General features: G+C 42.0%; 1 protein-coding gene across 1 annotated transcript; it reads left to right on the top strand.

Annotated features, from left to right (window-relative positions):
* Nucleotides 1-87: 87 nt before the first annotated feature.
* On the top strand, nucleotides 88-12,683 carry LOC141910814 (uncharacterized). The gene is made up of 9 exons (XM_074801646.1): nucleotides 88-1,045; nucleotides 9,021-9,116; nucleotides 9,199-9,289; nucleotides 9,648-9,760; nucleotides 9,846-9,927; nucleotides 10,024-10,092; nucleotides 10,371-10,437; nucleotides 10,558-10,720; nucleotides 11,453-12,683. Exons 1-9 carry the CDS (start codon nucleotides 275-277, stop codon nucleotides 11,588-11,590), a joined length of 1,590 nt encoding a protein of 529 aa, XP_074657747.1. The 5' UTR covers nucleotides 88-274; the 3' UTR covers nucleotides 11,591-12,683.
* The last annotated feature ends 2,123 nt before the right edge of the window (nucleotides 12,684-14,806 follow it).

The following is a 14,806-nucleotide window of genomic DNA, read 5'->3' as shown; positions in this document are numbered from 1 at the left end:
TATGCGCGTGCGCAATGCCAATCTTCCGTTACATGAGTAAAGCTAGAGCTGGCTATACGCCTCGCACAGACACTCTGCACACACACACACACAGACACACACACACACAGGCATTGAACCACCGCGGCTTGTGCCTGTATCGAAGATATACAACGCAGATTGATAGAACGAGAGCCGCGCATTCTCGGTAAATACTGTCGGACCTGTGACGAGTCGCCTTGCTAAAAACTGCGACGGTTTTAACGCCGAAAAAAATCCGCGGATACAGAACAAGATGACGCCGCAACCGACGAAACAGCAAGAGTTTATTCTGGGCGCTATTGACCAGTTGCGAAATAGAAAAGCGCGACCGGACTTGGAACACATTTCTCGGTTTGTTCAACGTCGGTACGGATTGAGTTTCGTCGATACGCAGAACGCGATAGAATCGCTCGTTTCGCTCGGTTTAGCGATAAAAGTCGACTACAAGGGCAGCGCCAGTTATAGAAATGCGGCGAAATGGAAGAAAAAATATTTGTCGGCCGACGAAAAAATAAACTCGACTCAAACTCGGTCTGATTTGTATCAGGCGATCAAAGCGATTGTTAGCGACGGTAAAGTGATGTCTGTTGACGACGACGGCGGGGATGCGATCGGGTCGGATCCCCCGGACGCCGGCCCGGATCGCGACGCGAACCGTCACGAGGAAGAAATCGGCGCCAGTTACTCAGAAATAGAACAGTGGTTGGAAGGCAACGCGGAAAGTTCGTCCTGGTTGAAAACGCATTTGAGTATGGCCCTGGCGCGCGAGGTCGAGTCCGGTAACATCGAACGGTTAGCGAATGACCGATACGTATTGCGACACGATGAACTACCGGCAACTCCGTCAGCTCCGCCGACAACTCCTCCCCCAGCAGCCGAGCCAGACAAACCGCTACAAACAATACCAGCGGCAGACGACTCGATACAACAACTTGAAATGCCGCCGACGACCGCCAACACCGCTTTCAAGAGGAAGTTGACCACGGGTAAAAAAGGCCGCCCTTTGGGCTCAGGTAAAAAGAAGGTTCGTATCTTACCGGGAAAAAAAACTGCACACGCAAATTATATGAAGAAAATAGTGACGAATCAATGCTATTCAAAACTGATTCGTTCGACCCAGTTGCACAGTTGTGAGTTAACTCTGAACGCAGGATCCAGTTCCACAGTTGTGAGTTAACTCTGAGTTAAAATCAGTTTATTTGAAATCAATTTATTTTAACTCTATGTTAACTGGGAACTTTGGAACTGGATCCTAATTCATTATTTAGACATCGAAGAACGATCACTCGAAAATGAAGACAAACTATCGGGGCCTTTGCGTGCGTGTCTTCTTGGCTGTAGAAGATTTCTGCCAACGCAGACACTCAAGGATTAGGGGCAGCAATATCCAAATGCAGTCAATCGTCGAAATAGACTAAAAGATTATTTGATTATACCCTCTCTACAATCAAAAAGGGTCTTAGCGTTTTTTGACTAAATTATATGAGGCATTTTCCAAACTGATTATATTCAAAACTGATTTATTCCAAAGTGGTAATATTTTGATTTGAAAAGGGCCTAATGGACCGTCTGTTAAGCTGAATATTGGACAGGGAAAAGCCACCGAAGGGGCGGATCATTAGAGGCCAATTTCGGAGGGCTTGCCACATTCCAAAAGGGTACTTTTGTGTCCAAAAAGTCAGTATTAGGTGAACTCCCACGCTGAATGTGCCAATTTAATTATCTTTGTTAACAAAACAGGACTAAAAAAACACTTGATACAAATCTCACAAATCCCGTGGAACTGGCCTACTAAATACACCGCAGAATTCGGCTGAAATTCGCTGTTAGTAAGAATCGGCCTTGAGTGGCAGTGGAACTGGATCCAGATAAAAATACATGAACTTTGGTGAAAATGTGTTGATTGAATTATAAAAATATAAAAGCGAAACTCGAACGAAATTTAGTTCGGTATTTTTAGAACCAACTTGACAATGGACCACAGTGTGTTTCCCAGTTATCGGTTTTGAATTCGACTTCGCTGTCGTCGCGAACGAGTTCAAACCCAAAAAAAAAATTCTAAAATGACAAAATTCTTGAGCCGGGGGTTGAATTCGTACTTGAATCGAAATACCTTGGTCTTCGTTCAAACCTCACAACACCACCGCAAAATGTGCAATTAAATCCCGTTGGGTTTTTCCTTTTCATATGAATATTGCGCTACGAATATTTTTTTTCTAAACAGTTCCACTGTATTGTGAATTATCCTGGACTCGTCAGAGTTAAAATGATTTAATTTTTAAAATTCTTTAACCCACATGTGGAACTGGGTCCAGTGTTAAATCAATTTTACATTCTTCATAAGATTCTCTTCATGAATGTAACTAGTTTGAAATTTGTAATAGAAAATGTTTGCTGGTTCCCGGATTACCTGATCTTAAAGGCGGGGGGTTAGAGGTCGGGGAGCTGGTTTGCGGGCGTAGGATCTTTAAGTTTTGATAGTTTCTGTGAAAAAAACAAGCATAACCATTGACGAAACACTCTGAGTCTGTGTTGTAAAGCTAATATGAAACCCATGCACGCTAAGAATAAAAAAATAAAAAGAGTCTGAAACGTTTCCTTGAGCTATTCGACGTTTCTACTATGTTCCAGGTTTCCATTTTAGAATTATACATTTAAATAATATACGATCCCATTCTGAAAATAAAAAGACTATGAAATTTCTTCCTTGAGCTAGTGTAGTTTATTCGACTATGTTTAAGGTTTCCATTCTAGAATTATATATATATTTAAATTTATCATAATAGTCATCTTCAGGAATACTGATGTTGTCCTCATTATAACCATTGATGAAACACTCTGAGTCCGTGTTGTAAATGGTATATAGAATCCCGCGTCAAGCTGTTTATAATTCAACGTTTCATTGAATTTTACAACACGTTTTCAGCACTAGAGTGTATATAAGAGTATCCCCCTATACCCTATAGCTTGACTCTGCTCTTAATATGTTTAGTTAGTATATAATATGTAACTGTTTTAAGTTGTAAATTACCCCTAGTTTGTGTCCAAATCTTATTACGCAATCAGCGTCTTTGTTTTGGGCATTTAAAAATCCGTTATTCCGTAACAAAAGTATTTCCTGAACGGTCGAAAATCAGTGATTAAGATGAAAGCCTGCACTATATACACTTCCACCTGACACGACGATCTCTATATAGCGTTAGATCGAAACGTTGCGTGTTTTTGAATTTTAATTCGATTGAATGAATGAATTCTCTTTCTAACTTGTATATAAAGTCTAACAATTTTAACAGCGAGAAGCTTTATTTCAAAATACAGTCATCCCCGATATATCACCCTGCCATATACCGCCACCCCGCCTACCACGAGGTTTTCTTAATTTAGGCTACATCTCAATAGTAAAATACCCCCGATATACTGCCATACTCTCTATACCGCCAAAATCGCTCTGCGCCGATGTGGGCGGTAAATCTGGGGGTTGACTGTAGCGCGTTTGAGTAAGGTGGCCTATTCTAAAGTTCAGAGGATTTAGTTTGATTTTGCTCGGCGTAAAGACGCTTCCTCAATTGGAGCGCAGAAAAAACTCATCAGATATAAATGCGTGAATACTTGAATATATGGGCAAATATTAGTTACCAACTCGTGCGTGGTGTCGTGGTGGGTTTGTACGGAACACCAAATCAAAACAAAAATCTACCAAAATGTACTAGCTTCGGCAGTACATAAACTATCTATAAAATAAATAGACGTGGCTATAAATTATACCATAAATTTAATTGAACTAAACTCTGCTCAAGGAATTATTGCCGACTTTTTCTGTCATTCGTAACATCTTTACTATCACTTCCGAAATTATACATAGAGACTTGACTGTATGAATTGCGGACTTTCCTAGTATGGGATTTCTATATTCGCTGATATATAAGAATCTGTTGGTTGGTAAATGATAAGTCGTCCTATTAAAGCCTATACGAGTCCGTGTACAATACATGCACTCCCTATACGCGTGGTGTGTACGATATCGCTGGCTCTCGAACTCCGCCGATACTAAAACTATATACTGTGTTAAAAGCCGTCGCTTTCCTAGCTTACACGTATATATATATATACTCTCTACGACAACCGAGGAAAAAAGAACGGTCGCACGAAAATACTTTCGAAATTATTCGTCCCCGATTTCGGCCGCCGTTTTGAAATGCGCGAGAAAAAAAAAAGATAGGAAAACTGTTCCGTTCGATTTGGTGGTACCATACGAGCAACGGACTCTCGAGTAGAAATTGCGAGTGTTTCGCCAGAGTTGCCGAAATCATTTCATTTTCTATGAGTTTAGCTACTTTTTGGTCTGAAAATAGGGATGGATCCCGTTAAGTATTTGTTAAGTAGATTTCGTTTGATTTCGTTTTGGTTTGGTGTCCCTTACAACAAAACCAACACGTTAAGTCTTAAAGAATTTGTGGTCTAACGTAAACTCAGCAATTGTGCAACAACTGGGTCCTGTTTATGTATAGACGATTGGGTTTTCCCCAGTTTCAACAGTTCGAGCGAACTTCGGTTATCGGAACCGCGAAGTCGACGAAATGGAACATTTATAATTCACGACTTTGGCTATTTCGCCGCGACGTGGGCAGATATTCATGCGGCCTATATGAAGTCTGTTGTATACCTCCTTTAGAATATGATAACAATTTCCCTCATTCTATTTCATCGATTGATTTCATATTATGACACCAATAAATCTGATAATGAACCACATTCGAGTGCGGCTCGAGTTGTTATTTCAACTGTTTTTGAACGACACAAGTCCACGTCGCGAGGAAATAGCCGAATTCGTGAATTCTGCATGTTCCCCAATGAAACCGAATGTCAGTTTAGTCGGAACTGTGATAATAGTCCGAAAATACTCGACCACGGGATCGAGCGCGATCGCTGTAGTTCGCACCGATTTCAAGATGGCCGACACTGTGAAATACGTTACGACCGAACTATAGTGCGTTCGGTTATTATTATCTTGTCTGAATCGGGAGTTTTGTCGAAGACTTATTTTTATTCCCTAAATTTCGAATTTCTAATATTCACGAAATGCCTTTTTTCTATCGCCGCGCAGCGCGCTGAAATTCTCCTTTTCGAACGATGACTACGTCTGCGGGTGATAAAACAACTCTTCAGTCGCGGATGTTTGTCACGTTGCATTGCCGAGCAAAAAAAAAAACAACGAAATAAAGCACCGTCGCGCGTGTATATGAAATATTGAAAAGCGTCGACAGACGCTATGACGCTGACGCTATGACGACAAGAGAAAAACAACCCATAATCTCTCGAACCTGACCCGCAACACTATGGGGATGTTTTGGCAGTCGATTTGGTTTTTTCCATTTTCGTTTTAAAAAAGCCTATGTATGATTTATTTTTACTATGCGCTCATTCTCAAAAATTGATTTAATAATTAAGTATATAAATAATGCGAGAGTCGATTCGTATACCCGGTGAGTGTGGAATGTGGAGAGGAGAGGAGAGAGGAGAGGGGAGAAGAGAGAGGGGAGAGAGGAGAGGAGGGAGGAGTGAGGAGAGAGGTGAGAGGGGAGAAGAGAGAGGGGAGAGAGGAGAGGAGGGAGGAGTGAGGAGAGAGGTGAGAGGGGAGAAGAGAGAGGAGAGGAGAAAGGAGAGGAGAGGAGAGGAGAGAAGAGAGGAGAGAGGAGAGAGGAGAGAGGAGAGGGAGAGGAGAGGGGAGAGGAGGGAGGAGAGGAGAGGGGAGAGGAGAGGGAGAAAGTGGGAGAGGAGGCTAGACTGAGAGAGGGGGAAGGAGAAAGGGCGAGAGAAAGGAGAGAGAGAGAGAGGTGAATAGGGAGGAGAGAGTGTTGGGGGAGGAGAGTGTTAGGGAAGGGGAGAGTAATAGGGAGTGAGGGAGTGAGGGGAATTAGGAATGTGATATATAGGAATTATTGCAGTTGGATTATTTTTTAATTCTCTTGAGGGAATATGCGAATTGACGACGCATGTTTTACTCATTGCTATGACGCGCACTATTACAGTCCGTTCTGAACGCTGGGTATATACGCGTCGTACAAGCTGAAGTCGTCTGTGTCGCGCGTCTATAAAATCGAGCTTTTTTTAAATTTTACAACACATTATGCGGCCGGTCTTTGTACAACAAGGAGCGCTGTCTGTCGTGTTGGCAAAGTCCGCGGCGAACTATTCCGCGTGATATGAAGCAGGTGATCGGCCAAAAGAATTTTAAAAGACTAACAAATAAATCCGATGGGCCGTGATGAGAGATAAGGGCGAGAAAAGCCTCTGTTTGTCCAGAATCCTCCGTGGGGGGGGGACCACCAGAACCTCCATCAATGTTTTGCTTGCCCTCGTATTGCCATATTATGTGCCCTTTTCAAATAAGGTACCAAATTTAAAGGTCCACTTCAAAGAATCCTGAGATCCGCCTTTTGGGTATAAAAACTAACGCACTCGACGCGGGGAAACGCAGAAACAGGAAACAGAAACAATGTTTCCGCTACAATGCTTCTACCCGTCGTGTGGTGGTCGTATCAACGGCGCGGAAACAAGAAACATGCTGTTTCGGTGACAATTTTTCCGAGATCGAACGTGTTTGTTACGGTGTTTCTGTGCAGCACCCCCCGCAGCCCAAGGTTGAAATGGAAAAATAAATTGAAGATATTAAATTATTCGCCACGGTTTTTTCGTATATTGGAGTCAGGAATCGGGATTCAGAAATATCGCCCCCGATTTATTTCGATATTTTTCCAGTCAGGTTCGAGGTTTTTGAATTCAATCTATTGAGTAAAGCCGCTGCTCAGAAATAAAACCCTGATTTCTGGGAATGCGCGGAGAGGCGCGGAGAGACTCGGAGAGGTGCGGAGAGGCGCGGAGAGGCGCGGAGAGACTCGGAGAGGCGTGGAGAGGCGCGGAGAGGCGCGGAGAGGCTCGCGCCTCGCCTTCAACCGAGAAATTTTAAACTGTTTTCGAATACGCTTAATTTTTTTTTATTTTAGCGGTTTAAACGATGAACTCCTTCTTCGAAAATATCCCCGATATTTAGCCTTTATTATCAGATATACAAAAATACAACCGACGCATAATGTTATGTCTGGGTTGTATTTCTGGGCGGGGTAGTATTTTTCGGTTGTATATATGTTTCGGGGAATGTCTAAGCGGGGATGTGATTTGGGGAGCTAGCTACAATATCGCCGATCTGTGGGCGAATTGACCGCAATGACCGTGCGGATTTCCGGGCCGCGGGGGGGAGGGCCTTGCGTACCCCCACCCCTCGGCATCCCCTGTATATAAATTCATGAAATTAGGTCCGTCCGGTGGAAGTGTTTTCCGATAGATATTCCAAATGTTTTATTCTGATATGTTCTGGAGGTAAAACCAGAAGCGGTTTTATAGCGGTTATATACCAATCAATGATCGGGTTCTCTATAACTGTGCTGACACTGTAGAGACTCGCAGTACAACAACTTGTACTCGCTGTTTCAATAATATCTATATACGCCACGCACGGTGTATATCGCTGTTAGAACTTTCATTTTCCCGGTTTTATGTACGAATGTATTTATATATATATATATATATATATAATAATAGGCCTAGGCCGGTTGTTACTAGCGCGCTGTAATGGCTTAAATCCCCGTCCCAAAATTCCTGTATACTAACAAGACGACTGAAAATTCAGTAGAATTCTGTATATGAATTAAACTTTAGTCGAAACTACACTAGTTCGAATACACGGTAAACTTGAAGATTACTATTCGGATAAAGTCGAAACGTTGAATCAACTACATTAGCTCAAGGAAACATTTCAGACTTTCTATTCTTGGCGTTGAATTTTATTGATTTACGAGTATTCAGAACCGAGTAGGGTGGACAGAACTTGACCAGTACCGAGTAGGGTGGACATAACTTGACCAGTACCGGGTAGGGTGGACAGAACTTGACCAGTACCGAGTAGGGGGGACAGAACTTGACCAGTACCGAGTAGGGTGGACAGAACTTGACCAGTACCGAGTAGGGGGGACAGAACTTGACCAGTACCGAGTAGGGTGGACAGAACTTGACCAGTACCGAGTAGGGGGGATAGAACTTGACCAGTACTGAGTAGGGGGGACAGAACTTGACCAGTACCGAGTAGGGGGGACAGAACTTGACCAGTACCGAGTAGGGTGGACAGAACTTGACTAGAACCGAGTAGGGTGGACAGAACTTGACCAGTACCGAGTAGGGTGGACAGAACTTGACCAGTACCGAGTAGGGTGGACAGAACTTGACCAGTACCGAGTAGGGTGGACAGAACTTGACCAGTACCGAGTAGGGTGGACAGAACTTATGTTATATGTCGACTTGATTCAGAAGTACCATGTTTAGGGAGACGGAACTCTTTATTTTATCTATAGATAGCTATATCTTATTAAGATCTATATTCTTGTGTATTGAATTATTACTAGGCTAAGTCGTCACGTGGTGATAAGGTGATAAAATCGAATCGAATTAAACACACGGTACACGTTCGCTCGCTCGCTGACTGATAGTTAGAACATACAGTAATTTCAGCGCCGCGCGCGCAGCCTGTGTCTGCGCTTCAACGCAAACCGGAAGTTATATATCTCTCTCTCCCATATTTTATCGATCTGTTTTCTATAAGGGCATTAATAAGGTTTGTGTTTGATGCGTTAAGTTCTTTTTGTTCTGAAAATATCAACACGTATATATAAAATGTGTCGTGTGGTTCACGCGATATTTCTAATGTGTCCAAAACTTTTAGAAACATCTTTTTGAGGCAAGAAAATTATTTCTTATCGTTTCTCCTAATCTGCCGGGTCACTTTTGAAGACTGCAATAAAATTTGTAATCAGTTCATTTCTATAACTGCCGGGTCTGTTATTGTTAGCTTGATCATGATTTTTAAAAAGTAATGTACAGGGTACATACATAAACGGCCGGCCGGGTCAACACTTTTTAAGCCTTTAATTTTACATTCATATTTTTAGAAGTTAATAAATTTGAAGAAAAATGGGGAGGTATCTGGAAAGATCGTTCCATCACAGCTACCCGAAAATCTGCCTGCGACTGTCGACACGGGCGAGGTGAGTGCAGAGCCCTCTATTGGCCAATTTGATCAAACAGATATCTCATTTAAATTTTTGTTTTTGTAATATATATTTGTAGGATAAATGTCGGCTGTGTTTCCTGACGGCGGAATGCAATCGATTCGGGGTTGTTGAACAGATGTTAACCTGTTCCGATTGTCAAACAGAAGGTAGAGATTTGGTCATCTGAAAACTAAATTTAGTTTTAATTCTTAAAATCAAAAGCTGTTGTGGAACTGGATCCACAGTTGGATTAAATCCACACAACTGTGGACCTGGATACACAGTCACATAAAGCTTTCACAGCTGTGGAACTGAATTCAGAATCAAACCACACAACTGTAGAACTGGGTTCAGTCAAATTGAACCCACACAACTGTGGAACTAGGTTGATATAAAACCCAGACAACTGTGGAACTGGATCCCAGAAAATGAACTGATTATGACAATAAGCTTCAACTGATGTTTATTTTATCAAAAGTGAAACTGGATTATTGATTATTGAATGTTATTTATGTTTTTTTTCAGTGCATCCAACATGTATGAATTACAGTGAAGATCTAGCGAGGAGAGCACGTGACTCACCGTGGCAGTGTTACGACTGTAAAACGTGCTGTATCTGTTCAGAGGCTGGCGATGCGGTCAGTAGTTTATCCAACACCCCCCTTAAAATCAATCCATCGCTGATTTGCGGCTCAAAGAAATCGTATTTTTTTTAAATTCTAGGCCGAGTTGTTGTTCTGCGATGCCTGTGATAAAGGTTATCATATGCAATGCCATGAACCAAAGATCGATGAAAACCCGACAGGTCAGAAACAAGTCGTTCAAACGCTGTAATTCCAGCCTATTTTCACATCTAAGATTAATTAATTGAATAAATGAAATTGACTTAACGTTATTTCAGGGCAGTGGGTTTGTAAGAATTGCTCAGAATTAGGATGTGATCTGATGGAGACCACGGACAGTAACGGAGGTAAAACCCGCGACCCAATCCCGCATTCCTGAATCCAGTTCTACAGTTACTGAGGCCAGTTCCACAGATCTGCATCCAGTTCCAGTTCTACTGTTGCTGGAGCCAGTTCCACAGATCTGCATCCAGTTCCACAGTTCTGGATCCAGTTCCACAGACCAGGCCTCAGTTCCACAGTTCTGCACCAAGTTCTACAGATCAAGATTCAGTTCCATAATTCTCAGTTTAGCATTGAATCTAAAGAAGATCAAAAAATAAAAATCGTTTGTTTTTCTTCGTAGCTGCAAGTTCCTCGTGTCTGTTGACTCCCTGTGACTCGCCCACTAATTTCCAAATAAAAAACAACAGGTAAGTAAAGTTCGCGGGGATATTATTTCTGCGGGTATGTTATTTCTGTTATAACTTCTCCGAACTGTCGTAGACAAATGCGTGATCTCATTTCGGACGTGTGTTTTATTGAATGTTTAGTGTTGAAGCGCGACCCGAACAGAAATTCATCGACGAACTTTTAAACCGAATCGACGTCGAACGTCTGCGCCACGTGTCAATCGCTGATTGGTCGATCGATGACGTAGCCGAGTTCATCGCCAAGGTCGGATTCACGGTGCAGGCAGAAAACTTCAGAGATCAGGTCAGATATAAGATATAAGAACCTGGACCCGGTTTTGTAGACTGGTATTAACTTTAACTCGTGGGTTAACTTAATTCATTTTCGTTTGGATCTTGGTTTCCCAGACTTTAACCCCTATTGGATTGTTCGTTTAACCTCACGACGACACCCCAGTCATTGAAGTGTTGCCCCTGCGGTCCCTGCCGTTCAGAACCGATAGCGAATGCAACAGCATCACGCCTTACCCCAACCGAGAGTAAAGAATCGGAACCTCCCCGAGAGTAAAGAATCGGAACCTCCCCGAGAGTAAAGAATCGGAACCTCCCCGAGAGTAAAGAATCGGAACCTCCCCGAGAGTAAAGAATCGGAACCTCCCCGAGAGCAAAGAATCTGAACCTCCCCGAGAGTAAAGAATCGGAACCTCCCCGAGTGCAAAGAATCGGAACCTCCCCGAGAGTACAGAATCGGAACCTCCCCGAGAGCAAAGAATCGGAACCTTCCCGAGAGTAAAGAATCGGAACCTCCCCGAGAGCAAAGAATCGGAACCTCCCCGAGAGCAAAGAATCGGAACCTCCCCGAGAGTAAAGAATCGGAACCTCCCCGAGAGCAAAGAATCTGAACCTCCCCGAGAGTAAAGAATCGGAACCTCCCCGAGAGCAAAGAATCGGAACCTCCCCGAGAGCAAAGAATCGGAACCTCCCCGAGAGTAAAGAATCGGAACCTCTGAATATTGTGATTATATTATAATTTCAGGAGATCGACGGTAAATCGTTGCTGTTAATGAAACGAAACGACGTTCTCACCGGATTGTCGTTAAAACTAGGACCAGCGCTGAAAATATACGACCAAATTGTCAAAATACAAATGGCGGCTGGTGGAGGAATTGTGTAATTCCACACTCGAGGTGGACTGTTGTAGATAGCCGCTGTACTATGGCCAATCTTTCGATGTAAATATCATCAAAACGCACTTATAATGGAGTTAGATCTAAGTGTGTCTATATTGTGGAACTGGTTTCTCGATTGGCCACCAGGAGTATTGTACATAACACGTATGAACAATGAGCTTATACTATAGCGCCTCTGGTGGATCCTCCATTGCCACAGGCGCCTTGTCAATATGCCTTTCTTTTGTAGTTATAACTACTAAACCTAGTGCGCAGGATGCGCGTGCCTGGTGTGAATGAATTCGTTGAATTGTTTTAATTACTAAACTGATGATGATTATAAAATTGAACTAAAATGTCTTTCCTAAAGTTTCTCGTTAAAAGAAATTGTAAATATTGTGCGACCCTTTCTTAACAGAGGGAGCCACTGCTCTATTTTGTAGATATTAATGAATGTGTTTGAATGAAGGTTCAGGATCGTTCTTCACACAACGTTGCATTTGTTTGTTTGTCTGTTTGTTAACATTGTTCAAAGTTACTTTGATTGTATGAAAAAAATTAAGATTTATCGGAAATTCGAATCGTCCCGGAGGATTTTTGAATCGGAAGAGATACGGTTTATTCTGTATAAACGTTATTATGAGTGCCTTGTCTTGTTGTAAATACGATTATTGATCTGTTTTTTGTAATGGAATATGTTATGCATGGTCGAGCAGACGTGTTTTCCGTCGCGTAGAAAGTAAATCTTCGTTACAACTCGCGTGCGTCGATGTAAAAAGAAAGAAAATCGTTGTTACATCGTACTGTAAACTCTTTCTCTCACTTTGTACAAATCTATGCAACATTCTCAGCTGGTTATGAATGAATCGGTGTAATATTGAAAAATTTCCACTTTCAAACGTGTTAATTAATAAAGACATTCATAAATTACACCTAATCGTTTGTCAATCCTTATTCTACTAGCGAGGTGGCAGCACCGTACGGTCGTCTAGCGGAATTTCTACGAACTAATACGATATCGCGGGCTAGTGCGCAAAATAAAACGTCGAAATCCACGATTGTGATGGTTTTGAAACGACAATATTGATGACGTAGAACACATCGACTCATTGAGAACCCGTACTAGGTATCAATGTATATAAACATTATTGTAACGGTTTTTTATGAAGTCACAATTAGTTTGAAGAACGGATATTCCTGCAACGAATCTCACCCCGCCCGCTTCATTGTGACGATGAACTCTCGACCATCCTCGCTAGCCAGGGGTCCGATATCGCTCCCCGAACTTGCTTCGCGGAACGGCTTTAGCGAGTTCGCATCCTTAATTGACTGATGAAGGACGACCTCTGGACGACGAATTGTGAAGCCATTTCTTCATCGGGATTTCCAACCTACAAACCTTCTCCATTTCAGGAAATGTCCGACCCTAAAACCCATGTACACTTTGTACGGGGTTGCATGCCATGTGACATGTGACGAAACAGAAATCAATACGCGGTATGGCGAAGGAACTAAACTCGAGATGAAATGCTGCAAGAATTTCAACTATTGTAACAGTGCTGCCATCTACGGGATGAATCTGATAATAATTGTTGGAGTTATTTTCGGCGCGTGGCAGTTTTTGGATGGTTAAAAAATATCGTGATGAGTTTTAGTGATACATAAACTTTAAATCGCTTTTAGGCTTTTTAAACAAATTCTTAAATCCTACTTTACTAGAGCCACCTGGTGGATCCGTTAGATGGCCTTTGTAAGCATAGTCGCGTTTGCCACTCGATTCAGGAACCAGTTCTATAATTCGGGTTCCAATTTCGTGCTCCAGTTTGAATATGAGTTAACTCACTGTAGGTCGAACTCTTGCTACGGTCCTGTGAGCCACCGCATGTCAGGGGCCAGTTGCTCAAAAGATGGTTAGAGTTAACCAGTGGATATTTGACATGGTGACTAGAAGTTCATTGTTGCTATGGTATTCATCCACTGGTTATCTTTAACCTACTTTTCAGCAACTGGCCCCAGGATTCGAACCTGATAGCATGGTGAGACCTGTCAGCGTGTCAGACCATAATTGCTCGTAGGTTAGACCTACTAGTTATTGTCTAGGAATCAAATACATGTAATCTACATAAACAAGTCTATGTAACCTATAGATATTAAGTTTACGTAATCTATATATATTAAGTTTGTGTTATCTACGTAAATGTCAAATCTATGTAATCTAAATATCAAGTCTATGTAATCCTAGATAGATATCTACTCTGTGTATCGAGATACGTATTTTGAATATCTGCATTAATTGTGCGAATTAGGAAATTACTATGGTTATCAGGAATTGAATTAAAGATTCATCTCAGGATCAATAAGAATTCATCGTTTGATTTGTGTTTCGGAAGACTAGGACCTTCCTCCAGCAGTGAGCCGGGTGTGAACCTACTACGTGTAGGACACCCCTCCATCATCGATCAGTAAACCGGATTCAAACCTAGGACCGCCCTCCAGCAATAAACCGGGTTCGAACCTAGGACACCCTGCCATAAGTAAAACGAGTTTGGACCTATGACAGCCCCTATTTATCCAGACAGCACCTATCGGTAGCCTATGGATTCATAGGTTGTCATCGTTTTTAATAACCTACGGACTAAAAACATTTGGAGTGGTTTGGCTGATAATATTTTTGTAAGGAAGGTGGCAGCACTGTATGGTCAAATTCAATGCAAATGTACTATATTGAACAAGGAAGTGAAGCAAGCGGGTAAGCGTTTATAATACCTCATTCACTACTATATAAATCATAATATATATTTCTAAATGTAACTAAGTATTGAAGTTGAGACGATATAGCTAATTCCAGTCGTTCAGTCTAAGAAACGGACCGCGCCAAGTAAAAAAGAGTGTCGTAGTCGCCTGTACAAATTACCATCAAATTATATTTCTAATCGTTTGGTTGAGGACTGATAGAGAATATCTAATGTACGCATTCACAATTCATATATTTGAAATGTATTAGTTAAGATATGTACAGGGTCAGTGTGGTATTATCTAACCAGTGGTGGTCGCGTCCATTGAACCTCATTACGACCGCCGGAACCCATTCATATTGTGTCCTCGGTCTTTGAAATCATGCAATACGTGTTCGATTTGAATTGAACCAGTTTTGAGGATTAATTCCTGATATATATGTTGAATATACGCGTATATATGTCCAGTCCACAGGCGAGGTTGGG

The sequence above is a fragment of the Tubulanus polymorphus genome, chromosome 9 (assembly GCF_964204645.1).
Source record: "Tubulanus polymorphus chromosome 9, tnTubPoly1.2, whole genome shotgun sequence".
NCBI lineage: Eukaryota > Metazoa > Nemertea > Palaeonemertea > Tubulaniformes > Tubulanidae > Tubulanus > Tubulanus polymorphus.
Note: the sequence above shows the minus strand (reverse complement) of the source record. Positions and strands in the feature narration are given on the sequence as shown.

Bases quoted from the DNA above. Each gene is read 5' to 3' on its own strand.
- LOC141910814 (XM_074801646.1), top strand. From the start codon at position 275: ATGACGCCGCAACCGACGAAACAGCAAGAGTTTATTCTGGGCGCTATT. The intron at 9,290-9,647 runs GTAGAGATTTGG...GTTTTTTTTCAG, and splicing joins TTCCGATTGTCAAACAGAAG to TGCATCCAACATGTATGAAT. The intron at 10,438-10,557 runs GTAAGTAAAGTT...TTGAATGTTTAG, and splicing joins TTCCAAATAAAAAACAACAG to TGTTGAAGCGCGACCCGAAC.